Raw genomic sequence first — 16,035 nt, forward strand, 5'->3', positions numbered from 1 at the left:
AATTAGAGTCCTTGTAGGATTCTAAGTTTAATTAAATCGTATCCTACTAGGATTCCAATTCTCTTTCCAAACCTCTATAAATAAGGCCCTAGGGTCATAATTTATGGACATGGGATTGAAGTATTCTAAGGGTAAGTTTTGAAAGAAAAATAAGCCAAACACTTGCAAACACTTAACCGAATTTCCTAGTAACCTTAAGGGCGATTCTAGTTGGTCTAACTTGAGGCGGATTCGGACGTATTGTGGACTATCTACGGAGGGACGACATTTGGAGTCCTAAAGGCTTGTTCTTGTTCGGTTCGGGCGCAGCTAGGGAGGGCACGCTACAAAGTGTATGCTCCTAAATTATGCTAAATGACTATGTGTAAATAATATGTTTCCTGGCATTAAGGTTTTTCCGCATGATTTATGTTTTGTCATATGTATCATAACCTAACACAATGCAACACCCCTTAAGGGTAACACTTAGCTTCCATTGCTTCGTGCGTGCAAGATTGGTGATCGGTTTTATAACAATTAATAATTTTTATACTTTAATTTAATTGACGAATTAATAAATCATATAATTTCATTAAATTTGGGCAAAAATCGAAAATTTATTATTCAAATTAATTTCCGATTACATTTATTTAAGGGATTCAAATCTAGGTCATAAAATTTTAAAGCTTTTCAATTTTAACAAATTTTATGGAAAATATAAACAATATAATTCATGCGGATAAAACCATAAAGCCAGGAATCCAAATTAATTGCCACATAGTCAATTAGCATAATTAGGATACATACAATGTGATGCGTGCCTTCCCTAGCTGCTCCGGAACCGAACAAGAACAAGTTTAGGACTCCAAATGTCGCCCCTCCGTAGATAGTCCACAGCACGTTCGAATCCGCCTCAGATTCAATTAACTAGAATATTATCTAATGTGCACTCGGAAAGCTTATTATTAATTTTAGGCAAATTATTAAATTCTCTCTTAAACTTAATGTATGTGAAGACGTATTGAATTGCATTATAAATTGTGATCATGAACCACATATTTATAGGGTGGAAATAACGAAGTTAGAATTCTACTAGGATTCCAATAACTAAATCCATTAGGATTCTAGTTAAATTATATCATTAGAATTTTACGTTTAATCAAATACTTAAGTATTTCAGATTTAACTAAAATATCCAATTTGAGTAGAATTAGGAAAACGCGATTACTTGACGACGAAGTAATCCTAACTGGCCAAGGGAATGGCCATGGCACGCACAGCCCGCCCCTTTGCACAGCCCGCAGCACGCAGGCCCACGAGTGGCGCTGCTGCTTGCTCGCTGGCCCAAGAGCGCTGGCAGCATGCACGCGGCCCACTTGGGTCTTTCTGCTGCTCGGCCTGCTTTGCTCGGCCTGCTTGCCTCGCTGTTTTGGCGCGCGGGCTTGCTGGGCACTGGGCCTGGCTTCGTGCTGGGCCTTGCGTCTTGCAAGCTCGTTCGTCGATCGTTTCGTGCGTCGCGCTTCCGATTCGTTTTCCGATTCCGATATTCATTTCCGATTCGAACAAATATTTAATATTTCCGATTCCGGAATTTTATTTCTGATTCGAACAAATATTTAATATTTCCGGTTCCAGAATTTATTTTCGATTCCAACAATATTTCCGATTTTGGTAATATTTCGGTTTCCGGCAATATTTCCGATTCAGGCAATATTTCTATTTCCGATAATATTTTCCGATACGTACCACGTTTCCGTTTCCGGCAACATCTACGACTTGGATAATATTTATATTTCCGTCATGATCCATATTTCCGTTTCCGGCAATATCATCATTTCCGGAGCATTCTATATTTTGTCTTTTGACGATTTCAGCTCCCACTGGAACCGAGATCCGTCGTTTCCGAATGTTCATAAATAGAGTATTTAATTCACTTAAATACTTGATCCGTTCACGTACTATTTGTGTGACCCTACGGGTTCAGTCAAGAGTAAGTTGTGGATTAATATTATTAATTCCACTCGAACTGAAGCGGCCTCTAGCTAGGCATACAGCTCACTTGATCTCACTGAATTATTAACTTGCATAATTAATTAATACTGAACCGTAGACTTAGCATTGAATGCATATTTGGACCAAGGGCATTATTTCCTTCAGTTCTATCATCCTTAGCAAATTTAACCTCAAAATCACGCAATTCAGATTCATCATTAGGTTTAACAACATTAGAAATAACATATACAACATCAATTTGTTCCGAATAAAATCTCATCCTAACAGCCCAACGTTTATAATTATTTCCATCAAGAGGTTCTAACTTAGACATGTCAAGAATCGGGAATTTTGAATTGAAAGCCATAATTGTCTTCTAGATTGTTAGCTAAATAAATAATTGGAACAACTTAGCTGGATAATGCGTATGTACGAACTGAACACTTTGTCTCGTCGTGGCCGAGCCACTGCTCTAAAAGACAATTCCGCGCTACCTCCGATGCAGTAGAACACTTGCGGTTGCCCTCCAGGGGTAACACGACACCAAGGTTTGTGTGCACTCACAAGGCTCGGTTGGAGACCATAATACTTGCCAAGAAGAACAGGAAATAGTGTTTGAGAATTTGAGAGAGAATGCAGAGAACTGTTTCTGTGAATTGTGTTTTGTGAAAAACGGAAGAGGGGTATTTATAGGAATAATTGCAACAGCCATAAAACAGCTAGTAATGGGAAAACGGGAAGTAGTGTAAGTACCAAGGCCCAAGGCCCATGACCCACGGCTCGGCCCGCGCGTGTGTGTTGTGTGTGCACCCATGCCACTCTCATGCTTTCTTAAACAAATGATTCCCTCAAGTCCCCAAATATAAACAATAAATGTAGTTTGTATTTTCACCAAGTAAAAGGCCCATGGCCCGGCCCCCGTGCGCGCACGCGTGTGTGTGTTGTGTGTCCACCCATGCCACTCTCATGCTTTCTTAAACAAATGATTCTCTCAATTCCCCAAATATAAACAATAAATGTAGTTTGTGTTTTTCCCATGTGGGACTTTTCATATTCCCACTTTCCCATTTCCCACTCATTTTCTTTTGTATTCTCCCTAGGATTTCCAACAGTTATATCACAAAAAGGTCATAGGCACATCCCAAAGGAGAGTACATCTTAAGGCTTTGTTCTGTTCTATTTGACTTATTTTGACTTATTTCAGACAAAATAAATTTAGTTAAATTCAGATAAGTCCAGTCAAGTTCAAATAAGTTCAGATAAATTCAAATAATATAAGTTTTTTTTCCAGACATTTTAACACACAAATAAATTTATTTCAGATAAAATAATCTTTTATAAGTTCAGTAAAAATAAGTCCAATAGAATGAAACCTACATGTTCCCTTTCATCATGACACGAATTATTTTTTATCGAACATTATTTAAATATTTTACCCATTTTCCCTTCACTAGTACTGTGCATCGTAAATTCGTAATAGCTACATCCTTGTCAAGAGAACTCCAGTCCCGACATTCAATAATATAAACTACAATGTGATGTGCCTGTCCGGACTGGCCAAGAGGCCCAACTTCCCAAGACTGATTACCATAAACAGCAGGCCAACCTTTGTTTTACTTTTAACTACGGGAAGAAGAGGGTCGGGGGTATATTACAAAAAGTATTTGCATATGCAAGACCAAGGAAGAAAATCTTGCACAGAAGATACCTGTACAATGCTCTCTAAGTTTGACAGATTAATACACTCCATAATTTCTTGCACATAGGATACATGTACAATGCTCTACCAATTTCCTATTCAAAACTATAAATTATATCACTCCACCATATGTATTTAACTATATACGTTATTTCTATGATTTACCAGCAAGTGGACTTGGCTTCAGATAAGCGCCAGTACTTAGCCCCGAAGCTTTCTGTATATTGTGCCTGTAGGACTGTACTCCATTAGTTTGGCGGCTAAGTTGGCCTAAAAGTTGAGTCTCTCTTCTTACATTCCTTGTAGGCTCCTGTGGTACCTGAAGCTTCTCTAATGCTGTAACTAGCTCGTTCATGCTCGGTCTTAACTTTGGATCAAATGATAGGCATTTTAAACCAAGGTTAGCCACCTTTATTGCATGATCCAGGGAGTACTGCCCTTCAATTCTTGGATCCAGAACACGAAATATTTTACGTTTGTTGCTCAGATAAGGTTTGGCCCATTCCACCAGCTTCTGTTCACCAGTAGGACGGTTCTTGTCTATCACACGCTTCCCGGATAACATTTCCACGAGGACAACCCCAAAACTATATATGTCACTCTTAGGAGTCAGATGACCTACATTAACACAACACGATGCATGTTAGCAAGGTTAACATGACATGAAAACAAACATTATAACAGTAGAGTTCCTTGATCTTTATATATAGTTCTATACTAATGTTCTATAACAGGAACATTTGCTTGCCACATGTCCTCTTCTTGCTTTTCCATCTTATTCCTTTCTTTTAGGCCTCCTTCACTCCCTATGTATTATCCTCTCCAAATGAAGGAATTATGTCCTAAGACATTCCGGCAATTACTAAATATAAATAGGAATTAATTATGAAAATAATAAGTTAATTATTTTAGTAATCATATTTGCTTGCTAGAGAATAAATGTGATTAGTAGGACAATATTGATCGGGCCTACAACTAAATTACATTAATCCTATGAGGTCACGCAATGCAACACTAGTTGAATAAAAGTAAACAACTAGTGTACAGTGGTCCTTGTACCAATCGGCCATAAGGGAAAGGGTATAGAGATTTGACTCTCCTAGTTAACCTAAAACTCTAATATTATATATTGATACAATATTAAGTTTTACATACATCAAGTTAATCACTAACTTTGAAACAAAAAATAAACCCAAAACCCTTCCCAGGAAAACGCCGTTCATACCACCATCAAAAGCAAGAGAAGTTTTTCTCTTCCGTTCTAGTGTTCAACTGGTGTTCGTGGACTAAATAGAGGAGCAACACTTGGGGCTCTAACATCTTCGAAGCTTGCATACAAACAGGAGAACACGCTACAAAGGTGATTATGCTTTCATCATAATCTGATTCATATTATTGTTATGCATGTGATCCTGTGGTAGATGTTAGGAAATTGTTTCCTGAAATTCCGCTTTATGCATCTATATTATCTACAGTGGTATCAGAACCATTTCATAGCTCTAACCAAGTTTTCTCCGGTTTTGATCTTTCACCAAATTTCAAAGGTCTCTAAGTTATGTATCCATATCGATGTTCTCTCATTCTGATAAGGTGTACCTATTGAATTGCTTTCAATTTTGGTCATCTTCAAGTGCCACACACCGGCAGGCATTCATGGTCAAATTCGATAATAAAACCACTCCAGATCATGCTTCTGGATTCTCACTACCATGGTCGATGGGTGACAACATCTGTCACTCTTTCATTCTCAAATTCCCTCACGGATTTGTAATTAGGTGATTTTGCATGTATGAAATTTGTAAAATTTGATTTCTTCTTTAAGATCGGCAATATTATTCCTGTCAACTAGTTGTAGGTAAACATGGGCGATATTGATGGTGAATTTGACCGGTTACGCTCAACGGCTATGAAGGCAACACTTTGGGGGAGTTTGGATGGGTGGAACCAGAAAAGCGAAAGGGAATACAAACCCCTAACGGCCCGTTTGGTAGCCGGTACTAAATGGTGGGAATGAAAATAAATCCAAGTGTTATCCGGCAAGAAAATAACATCATGATGTTCATCGTAATGAAATTTTGTCTCAAACTTGGTGTTTTTATTCATAAATTTGCATTCCCACCTAATACCATTCCCAAATAGTGATGGATGGTAATGAAAATTTATAAAGAAAATGAGATAATGTTGAGTGAACTAGCATTACCACTCCCATTGACATCATTTATGATCGGTCACCAAATGGATGGTGATACCCTTAGTGATTGTTTGGTTGGAAAAAAATTTAGCATTCCCTTACCCCACATTTCTGTTTTGAGTTCCCCAACTTTGGTTTATCACCATTCCAACACCCCTCTTAGGACTTGGATTCCCCACCCAACTTGAGCTTCACATCTCAGCCCCAACCACCTACCAACTGAACTTCTACCAACCACCGGCCTTCAGCCCATCTCCGAGTACCCGGCGTCTACGACTCCACCGCAGTCACGGTGACCAAACAACCCAATCCTACCACCACTCACCTTCTTAACCCTACTTCATCCCTCACAACAAGTCACTAACAACTCAACCCACACTTCCACCGGCCACCACCACGGCACCAGACTCCCATAAAATACTCACCTTCATACTCTGCCCCCATAAATAGCCACCAGCAACACCTTAAAAAATTACCAAACTAACCCAAGAAAAAAATTCGAATAAAACTTCAAATCTGCTAGTTTTTTGCCATTAACATTGAGAGAAAGAGATGATTGTGAGATGGTCAAATTCGACTATTGAAGCTCTCGATCTAGAGTTTCAATGGTCAAATCCGATAACCAAAGCCAGATGATGGAAGATGGTGGGGATGGAGGAAGATAGCAGTGATGGACAATGGAAATGGTGGAGATGGAGAAAGGAAGATGGTTGGCAATATATTTTATAGTAGTTAGCTCTGTAGATGACGACTGAAGATGGTGGAAATGCTTTTCAATTTCCCTTTCTTTAGGTGAACCAAAAGCCCCTTAGTGCTTTTCACGACAAGACTAAATTATTTTTTTGTATTTAAAAGGACTATAAATTCGAATTTTAAGGTAATTGAGGTTGTAACTTTAAAGTTTAACACCATTGTAACTACAAGATTTTCTAGATAAATTATGGGAATCACGTGCCAAACTACCATAAATGTAAAATCCTTATGGAACGACGCAAGTAGATTTTTATATAGTAATGTATTTTGGAGATAAAAATACATTTACTAGTATATAATTTGGCATTTTTCACGGAACTTAATTCTATCGATTTGAAGGTCTTGCAACCTGCCAACAACTGGCACTAAAAACAACACCCAGCAGCAAAATGTATTAGCCTATAGCACCATGCAGGTAGCACTCAACAACGTAAGCTGCAAACCTGTTAATTCTGCAGTTCTTCAGTATTTCTTTTTAAACCATTTCATTAATATAGGAAATTGAAAAGATTTAAGAAACAGATTAGTATTTCCATATTGAATTTTAGGTAACTCATTACTTATTCCTAAGCATTCCCAATTATTGACATTTTCAGTTACATTTTTTAGTATTCCCCCTCACTGCATTGACTATTGAGATTTTAATGCATGTATGTATATACTCTAGTTATGTGATTCCATCATTCCCTTGTTCACACTTCACAACTGTTCAAATCACTACAAATGGCAAGGATCAAGCACAACAATGTATGCCTCAAAAACAACTTGCAAGGAACAAGCACCAAACAAGAGGAGGGAAGAAAAGTAAGAACCTAGCAACAAATTGATACAAACAGCCAACATATAAGTAAAAAATAAAATAAAATACTATGGAGTAATACTGTAATACCAATGAATAACATCATTTGCAGATCCCATGGACGGGCACAACAACATAAGACGCATTCATTGACATTATATCAAGTGGATAGGTTCACAGATGGTGAAAAACCCCCAAAACCAAAACATGGCTATTTCCTCAAGGCATTTGCAGATACATTGGAATGGAAAACAATAAATTTTTGTTTTGTTATGTATAAATTTATGTTTGACTCAAACAAGGATGTGTTTTTAACTATGTTAAAGAATCTTTTTCTATGGAAACACTACCTCATTTTATTGTCATTTATTTTGATTGGATGGAAACACTACCTCTTTTAGCAAATGAACAGATATTTTTAAAAAAATATCCCAACAAAAATTTACATCTAAAACAAATTGCACAAGGGAAAAAAAATCAACAACAACAAAGCCTTAGTCCCAAAATGTTTTGGGGTCGGCTAACATGAAACGTCGTAGGAGATCGTCATTGTCACCAATCAAACCAGAAAGGAGCGGTAAGTTAAAAGAATAAACAAGGAAGAGGGTGCATAAGGGAAAATATCTATAAATAAAATATCCGTGCATCACACAAGCTGAAAACTTAGCAGGTGCATTAATGGACTATGAGACAATTAAACTCCAAAAATATACTCAACCTCTCAACAATTCCAGAGCCATAGAACTCAACTAGTGGGACCACTGCTGACTTAAGGCATATGGAAAAGCTAGAACTTAGAGTATGATATTTGATCTTAAAGAAAGGCACATGACTTTATGTTTTAGAAAAAATCATGTACAGTGCATAATTTTAGCAATGTCTTTTTCACCCCACTTACGTTCAAGAACCAAAAACATCTGGAATAGGGTTTCAAAATTTTCAAGTATTGTACCAATGTTGAGGCTCAAGATCTTAAAAGTGGTTCCTGTGACGAGGCTTCTTTCTCTGTTTGGGGCTGCATAGGTGTTTCTTCTGTTCCTTGTTCTCTAGTTGTACCGGTAAACGAACTCTACTTGTTTCGGAAATATTACATTCATTTTACTTCGTTTTACATTTATTTGCAGAGCCTTGTTTCATGTAGCTTCCAGGGGAAAATCTTAGTAGATAAGGAGTTACTTTTTTTTTTACTTTTCCTTTAATCGGCATGGAAAACCACCAAACTTGTTCTTTATGTTACTTCGATACTTCATTTTGTCTTACGTTCCCCAGTCCAGTGTTTGTTTGAAATTGAACCCCAAGGGGATTAAAATGCCCTAGGCAAGTTTTTTCTGATGAGATACATTGAGGCTCATACTTAAGGTACATTGGGCCTCATAGTTAAGAGCAAGGTTATCAAAATCGGGATTGTACTTTGAATCGAAAGGGACTCTTAGAATCGAACGTAAAATCGTAAGATTCTACGAACAAGTGTAATCAAGATTTTATTCTCAAATTTCAATGGAAGTGCTTAGATTAAAGGTAAAAAACTTAACAACTGAAATAATTTCAATGGAGTAGCTAATTAAGCAATAATTAACAATATTTATCTATTAATGACTTTCTCAGCATGATTCAAATTTATGTGGTTTTCGCTAGACAAGAAAGAAGTGTAGAAGTGTAAGATCATATTTGGATCGTAGAATCGTAGGATCTACGAATTGAATAGCGATTTTAATAACCATGCTTAAAGCATTAAGATGCAGTGACTACTAATAATCAAAAGGATATGCGACAATGTTAAAATGCATGGCATTCGCAAATAGGAACCTTAAGACACTAACAGAACTTGGAAACTATACCTGTTGCGACATATTCTGGTGCAGCGTAGCCATGAGTTCCCATGACCCTCGTAGAAACATAGCTTTTGTCATCAGAAGGTCCATCCCTGGCTAACCCAAAATCAGATAGTTTTGCATTGTAGTTCTGGAAATTTGACAAAATAATAAATAATCAATCACAAAATCTAAGTCCTTTATTCAAACAAAATGTCATGAAGTAAGCACAGTATCTTGTATACCACGTCAAGTAAGATATTTGAAGTCTTGAAGTCTCGATAAATAACTCTGGCTTCATCACTGTGAAGAAAAGCAAGCCCCTTGGCAGCGCCAAGAGCTATCTTCATTCTTAGGCTCCAAGAAAGAGGCTGGAAATGTGCAGACCCTGTCACCCAAAAATATTATAAACGCAATCAGTAACTTACAGATTACAGCAGACATTTAGACACGAAGAGAAAAATAAACATGAGTAAAAAAACTCACTTCTAAATAGATGGTTCTCCATGCTCCCACGAGGCATGAACTCATACACCAGTAGCCGATGCTCCTCTTCTAAGCAATAACCAATCAATCTCACAAGATTTGGATGACGTAATTGCCCCAAATAGTTAATTTCCGTCTGTCAATTAAAACATTACTGTAGAAAGTCAAGTTGCTCACTCATTCGGCATACTCTAGGAACCCAAGGAAGGTACACAAGTTGCACAATTTTATTTGCAGATATTTAGAATTGAGAAACCAAGAATTACTTAGTTATATCAGACAATGATACAAGCAAGTTTTTCAGAGGAGCAAGAAAACAACAAAGGTAGAGCAGTTGAGACCACAGGGATTGTAAAGGGTAGCATTCACATAAAGAATAGAATCAACAGCTAGACAAAAGTGATGATTTTTCATACTCACCAGCCACTCTTTATGACCTTGAGGCCCTTCTTGGTTAAGCCTCTTAACAGCAATCACCATACCGGTTCCAGGCTTACTGGGAGTAAGAGAATGCTCATCAATCCACCCCTTGAACACGGCACCAAACCCACCTTCTCCCAGCACACTATCAGGACGGAAGTTCCGAGTTGATGTCTTCAGTTCATTGAAGCTGAAGTTCTTCAAATTCGAAGATTGTAAAATCTCACCCTCACTTCGAGGAGTCTGGGGCGTTGATGCAGTCGAGATTTTGCTGTTTGACCCACTACAATCATTTCCATTCTTGCTACCAGTTCTCGAGCTAAACCCTGCAACAGATCCAGAGTAATTTATTTACACAAATTAATGTTCATAAACTGTCAATCATACAATTATTATCTATGCATCATTATGGAAATACCATCATACTGTTGAAATCTACATTACCCGGCTCATAGTTATACCTTAAAGTATCTATCATATGTTGGATACTTGAAAAACTTCAATTTGGACAAAAATCATGCAAATTTCCGTATAAAAGTCATGTCCAACACTTGGTCGCATACCCGTTACCCGTGTGGTTGTATCGGGCATGTCCGAGTAACATAAGTTACAATCCAAAAATATGGATTATTCCTCTTGTGAAAACTAAAGAAAAGATTCCAAATGATGAATACGAAGTATAACAAAGGCAAAGCAATAACAATAACAAAATTTAATCTAAGGTCTACTTCATGAGTCATGACAGCACAATTTATTAAACTATAGAACATGATTGTTATCAATATTAAATACAAAATTCAACAAAATCATGCAAAACAACCGACAGAATATATAAATAAAACTTCTAAACTTATCCAATATCAGTATAAATCAACAATAATAAATAAAAAAAAAAAATAAAAAAAAAATGAAGAACATAAATTTACCAGTGTGAAGGGGGCTTTCAGCTTTGATCCGATTACTCCAGCAAGCTCCCATAGAAATTCAAGAAATTGAGCAAACTTGTGAACAAACTCCACCTAACAAAACACCCAAGTTGAGTATACACACTAATCTTGTGTTCTATAATTAAAAATAATAATACAGTAATTTAATTAAATAAAACCCAAGTTGGTTCACGAAGATCAGGTGGAAAAACACTAACTGGGTACAACTTTTATGCAGCACCCTAAAAATTAGGTAGCCATGTCTCTCGTTTAATCTCTCCTACAACTCTGAACTTTCTCTCTCTAGAAATACTTTTCTCTCCAGGCGTGGGTGTTTTGACTAGGAATGCAGTTCGGACACGAAAAAGATTCTTCTATTATTTATTTTCTTGAGTTGATTGAGATATTATGGGGATTTTCGGTGAAAGTTTGGGATTATTTTTTTTAATTCAAGAAAAAAAAGGGGGGGTTTGCCGTTATTGTTCTCATTTAGTTGGGATTGTAAAATGGAAAGTGTGGGATGTAGTGATGTAGGTGGAAAGTTCTTTGGCTGGCTTAGGGAGGTGCGTGCGCGTTTGGATCGTCTACAGTCTAAGACTTTTTAATCTACAGTCGGGTTAATCACAACCCTTGTTTTATGGAGCGTTTGATATATGTGAAAGGGAATAGAAGGTGGGGTATGGGTTGCGACTTGAGAATTGTTGATTAGAACTTCAATGCAATATTACATTTTCATTGTTTATTAAGTGGCGGATTGATGGGAATGGAGTGAGAATAAAAGATAAATTACTATCCTTCAAAAAAATAAAAAGATAAATTACTAAAATCTTTTCACAATTTTCTTTTCTTTTGGTTTCATTAATGGTTAATTGGTCATTTGTATATTCCATCTTAATTCTCATCTCATTCCTCTGCCACCATGTTGACGCTATAAGCTAACAAGCAATAGCACGTTATCTTGAAGTGTGATCAAGGTGACTAAGAGCACCATCAATTGTGAGTTACTTCTAACTCACAACACCTTCTCAGCTCACCATTGAGGAGGGTGACTCACAACAATACCATAGGAAGGGGATGCAACCTCTGAAGGGGAACCTAATGCGCGGGACCCACGTTACATCCATCTTGAATCGTCGTCGTTAATCGCTGAAATTTTTTTAAAAAAAAAATTATTACATGACACTGCTGACGCGCGTCAGCATTATTCTGCGGTCCAACCAAAATTTGACAAGTGTCCCTTGCAAGAATCATTTGGCTGGGTTTATTTGATTTCAACGGTAACAATGCATGAAACAATGGTAACAATGCAACGGCTATTATTTTTCACTCGTTAATTTTATAACTTTCACTTGATAACTTATTTAAATTTTTTTCAAATAAATAATTACACCAAAGGCATTCTTGTAATTTTATCTATAAATAGAGTCTAATATTGATATATATAGTTTTGCATCCTTTAAATTTTACCCTCTCTTTATCATTGTAAAATCAAATTTATATAGTATTCACATATAAAAATATTTCGTAATTATGGATCTTAATAATCCTAATTACGAAAGTGGTTCCTCTCAAAATAATCCAGACTACCAATCTTCCAATTCTCCAAATTTCCAAATTAATTTCCTTTTGATCCAAATAACCTTACTAATCCAAATGCTCAAAGGATGTTATTTTATAACATGCCTAACCAACCAATGCATCCAAACCAACAATTTGTACAACAATTCCCAAATCAATTTTCAAACCCAAATTCCCACAACAATTCCCAAATCAATTTCCAAATCAAAATTTTCCACAAATTCCCCAAAATTATCCATTTGGTTTTATGTTCTCAATGTCACAACAATATGGTGTAAACCAAATAATTCAAAATAGTCCAACAACTCCCGGGGGAGAAAGAAGCAGTAACCTAACCCCACCCGAAGATCCAAGCTAAGGGGTTCACAACAAGCTGATGATGATGTTGATGGTGCTAATGATGATGCTGATGATTATGTTGTTGGAACTCCGTATAAAAGCAACACCATTATGTCGAGAGAAAAATGGGGTGCAAAAGAAGATGACGCACTCATCTCGGCTTGGATAGAATGTGCAGTTGAAGATCCAGAGACGGCAACGGATCAAAGTTAATTGGCTATAATATGGAGAAACATTATGGCCTTGTATGATCAAGCTAGAGAAGATAATCCATCCACCATGCGCCCTAGAAGTTTGAGATCTATGAAAAGTCGGTGGGGAAGAACAAATAGATATGTGAGTACATGGGTTGGTTGCTATGCTGAGGCAATAAACGGACATAAGAGTAGCACCAACACTCATGATGAGATGACTGAAGCTCATGAAATATATAGAGGGACGTGTAATGGTTCACGCTTTGGTTTAATTGGTTGTTGGGAGACGTTGAGAGACTTAGACAAATGGAGACCAATAGACCTAGAAGTACCTTCTAGTGGTGGTGGCAGTTCGAAAAGATCAGAACCTGATACTCCAATTGATGAAGGTCCAATAACTCGTACTCGTCGTCGTCGTCGTCCTGATGGGGTGAAAAAAGCAAAAAGGAAAGGTAAATCTGTTGCTAGTTATGGAATTCAAAATGTTGGTAGTTCTGAAATTCAAATTTTAGAATCTTTTACTACTCAAGCCCTGTCAAAGATGAATGTGATAAAAGAAAAACACAAAGATGTTGATGAGAGGCGTATTGATTTAGCGGAACGTATGCTCGAGTATCAAAAGGAACGAGATGCCATCAAAGCTCGGAAAAAAGAGGGGGAAATGAGGTTCAAGTTATTCAGTGTCCTTCTTGCAAAACCAAATCTATCTGAAGACGAAAAAGAAAGTTATCTGAAATTAACGCAAGAATTTGCACATCCTTTAGGCTAGTTTAGACATCAATTAAGTTAGCCAAACTATCTATATTATGCTAGTTTTAATTGATGTAATGTTACCTTTATTGTTTTAAATTTCCTTTCTAACATTTTATTGTTATTTCTTAATGTAATGAAGTTCATGTTTTTATTATAATTTCTCTATTTCTATTAACTTTAAAAATTATTTCTTGCAAATAATAATATTATTAATATTAACTCCACAATGAGAAATATTCTATACACCTGCAAAATTTACTGCATGCTACATTGAAATGTCACATTTGATACATTGAATTGTCAGAAAATTATCATCTTTTACAGTTATGTGTGCCCATACATTGAATTGTCACATAAAAGAAATCTACAAACCTTATCAGAAATCTAAACTTTTGGAGTTGGTTCCCCTTTTATTGAATTATCAATGAAGAAAATCTGTAAACCTTATAAAAATCACATTTGTTATACTTTTGTGCCCGTACATCATAAACAATAGTTATTTGCTTTGAATTATTTTCTCAAGGTCTATATAAGGGGGTTTTACTTCATAGTTCAACACACAAATATAAGTATCATTTCTGCAACAAAACACTCTCCTCCTCTCAACAAAAAATATCATAAATGAACTCTGATTCAAATTCTTCTAGTTCATCTAGTTCGGGGTTATTTGACTACATGGTGAACGACTTTGTAGAGTGACATGAATCAATTACTGTAAGGCGAAAAGAAGATGAATTGATCGAGGAAGCGATCAATACATCTGTTGTTCCCCTTGTAACCTCTACTTACCAGGTCCCCTTCACTCCTGAACCTACGTACCAAAGGTGGTATGTACCAAAAGATCGAGAAGATGCTGATATACGGTTATATAATGACTACTTTAGTCCCCGACCATTGTACATAGACGATATGTTTCGCCGACGATTTCGCATGCGTAAAAATGTGTTCACATGCATTGTTAACCAGCTAAGAGAAAGTAATGTTTACTTTCAACAAAGGCCAGATGCCACCGGAAGATTAGGTGCATCCCCCCTCCAAATATGCACTGCAGCAATTTGAATGTTAGCATACGGTACATCAGTCGATGCAGTTGACGAATATCTTAAACTCGTGTCAAGTACTGCAAGGGAATGTCTCTCTCACTTTGTTGAAGGGGTCGTCTCTGAATTTGGACCGGAGTACTTGAGGAGGGTAAATACTACGGATACTGAGCTACTCCTCTGGGAAAGTCATATTCGTGGATTTCCTGGCATGATGGGAAGCATTGATTCCATGCATTGGGAGTGGAAAAATTGTCCACGTGCATGGAAAGGAATGTATCAAGGGAGAAGTAAAACAACGACTATAATCTTAGAGGCTGTTGCTTCACAAGACTTGTGGATATGGCATGCTTTCTTTGGTACACCAGGTTCTTGTAATGATATAAATGTCCTCTAGCGGTCGTCAGTGTTATCTGATATTTGTGAGGGTAGAGCTACAGAGGTTAGCTTCAATGTCAATGGAAATACATACAATATGGGATATTATCTTACCGACGGTATCTATCCAAAATGGGAAACATTTATCCCAACAATCAAACATCCACAAACCGGCAAGCACAAATTATTTACCAAGAAGCAATAGAGTTACCGAAAGGACGTTGAACGTGCCTTTGGAGTGTTACAAGATTTGCAATAATACGTCAACCAGGTCTAGCTTGATCGACTGAAATTTTATGGAAATCGTAATGGCATGTATTATCATGCACAATACGATTTTCGAAAATGAGCGAGATGGATATTTTCATTACGATGCATTGAAATTTATCAATGATCAACCTCAAAATGTAGTCGGATCATGAAACGGTAACAACAACCAACCATTTACCGGGAGAAATGGACGATTGGATAGGCTCAATTTAAGTGGTTATATGGCGAACAGAAATAATGTTCGTGATAGGGAGACCCATATTGCATTAAAAAATGACTTGGTTGAGCATATATGGGGTCGTTTCGGCAACGAATGAAAAGATTAAGAAGACCAAAGTCGTTGTTAATGTAGATTGTATTTTAAAAGTTTATGCATTTCATTGTTTTATAAATTATGTGATCTAAATTTTATTTTATTTTAATTTTC

General features: G+C 36.8%; 2 protein-coding genes and 1 pseudogene across 3 annotated transcripts; 2 read left to right on the forward strand and 1 right to left on the reverse strand.

Moving 5' to 3' along the window:
• Positions 1-3,654: 3,654 nt before the first annotated feature.
• On the reverse strand, positions 3,655-11,552 carry LOC110794255 (receptor-like cytoplasmic kinase 176). Of its 2 annotated transcripts, none has more exons than XM_021999206.2 (7): positions 11,275-11,552; positions 11,057-11,149; positions 10,131-10,456; positions 9,711-9,846; positions 9,470-9,612; positions 9,252-9,375; positions 3,655-4,288 (listed from the first exon to the last, which is right to left on the reverse strand). In XM_021999206.2, the coding sequence occupies exons 2-7, from the start codon at positions 11,106-11,108 to the stop codon at positions 3,825-3,827; spliced, it is 1,245 nt and encodes a 414-aa protein (XP_021854898.1). In that variant the 5' UTR covers positions 11,109-11,149; positions 11,275-11,552; the 3' UTR covers positions 3,655-3,824. The 2 variants fall into 2 exon arrangements, with proteins under 2 accessions (XP_021854898.1, XP_021854899.1); XM_021999207.2 differs by having other exon boundaries at positions 11,236-11,550.
• Positions 11,553-13,210: 1,658 nt separating this feature from the next.
• On the forward strand, positions 13,211-13,936 carry LOC110794257 (glutathione S-transferase T2-like). The gene has a single exon (XM_021999210.2). It carries the CDS (start codon positions 13,211-13,213, stop codon positions 13,934-13,936), a length of 726 nt encoding a protein of 241 aa, XP_021854902.1.
• Positions 13,937-14,850: 914 nt separating this feature from the next.
• LOC130464386 (uncharacterized) lies at positions 14,851-15,597 on the forward strand (annotated as a pseudogene).
• Positions 15,598-16,035: the final 438 nt, after the last annotated feature.

The sequence above is a fragment of the Spinacia oleracea genome, chromosome 1, assembly GCF_020520425.1.
Source record: "Spinacia oleracea cultivar Varoflay chromosome 1, BTI_SOV_V1, whole genome shotgun sequence".
Taxonomy (NCBI): Eukaryota; Viridiplantae; Streptophyta; class Magnoliopsida; order Caryophyllales; family Amaranthaceae; genus Spinacia; species Spinacia oleracea.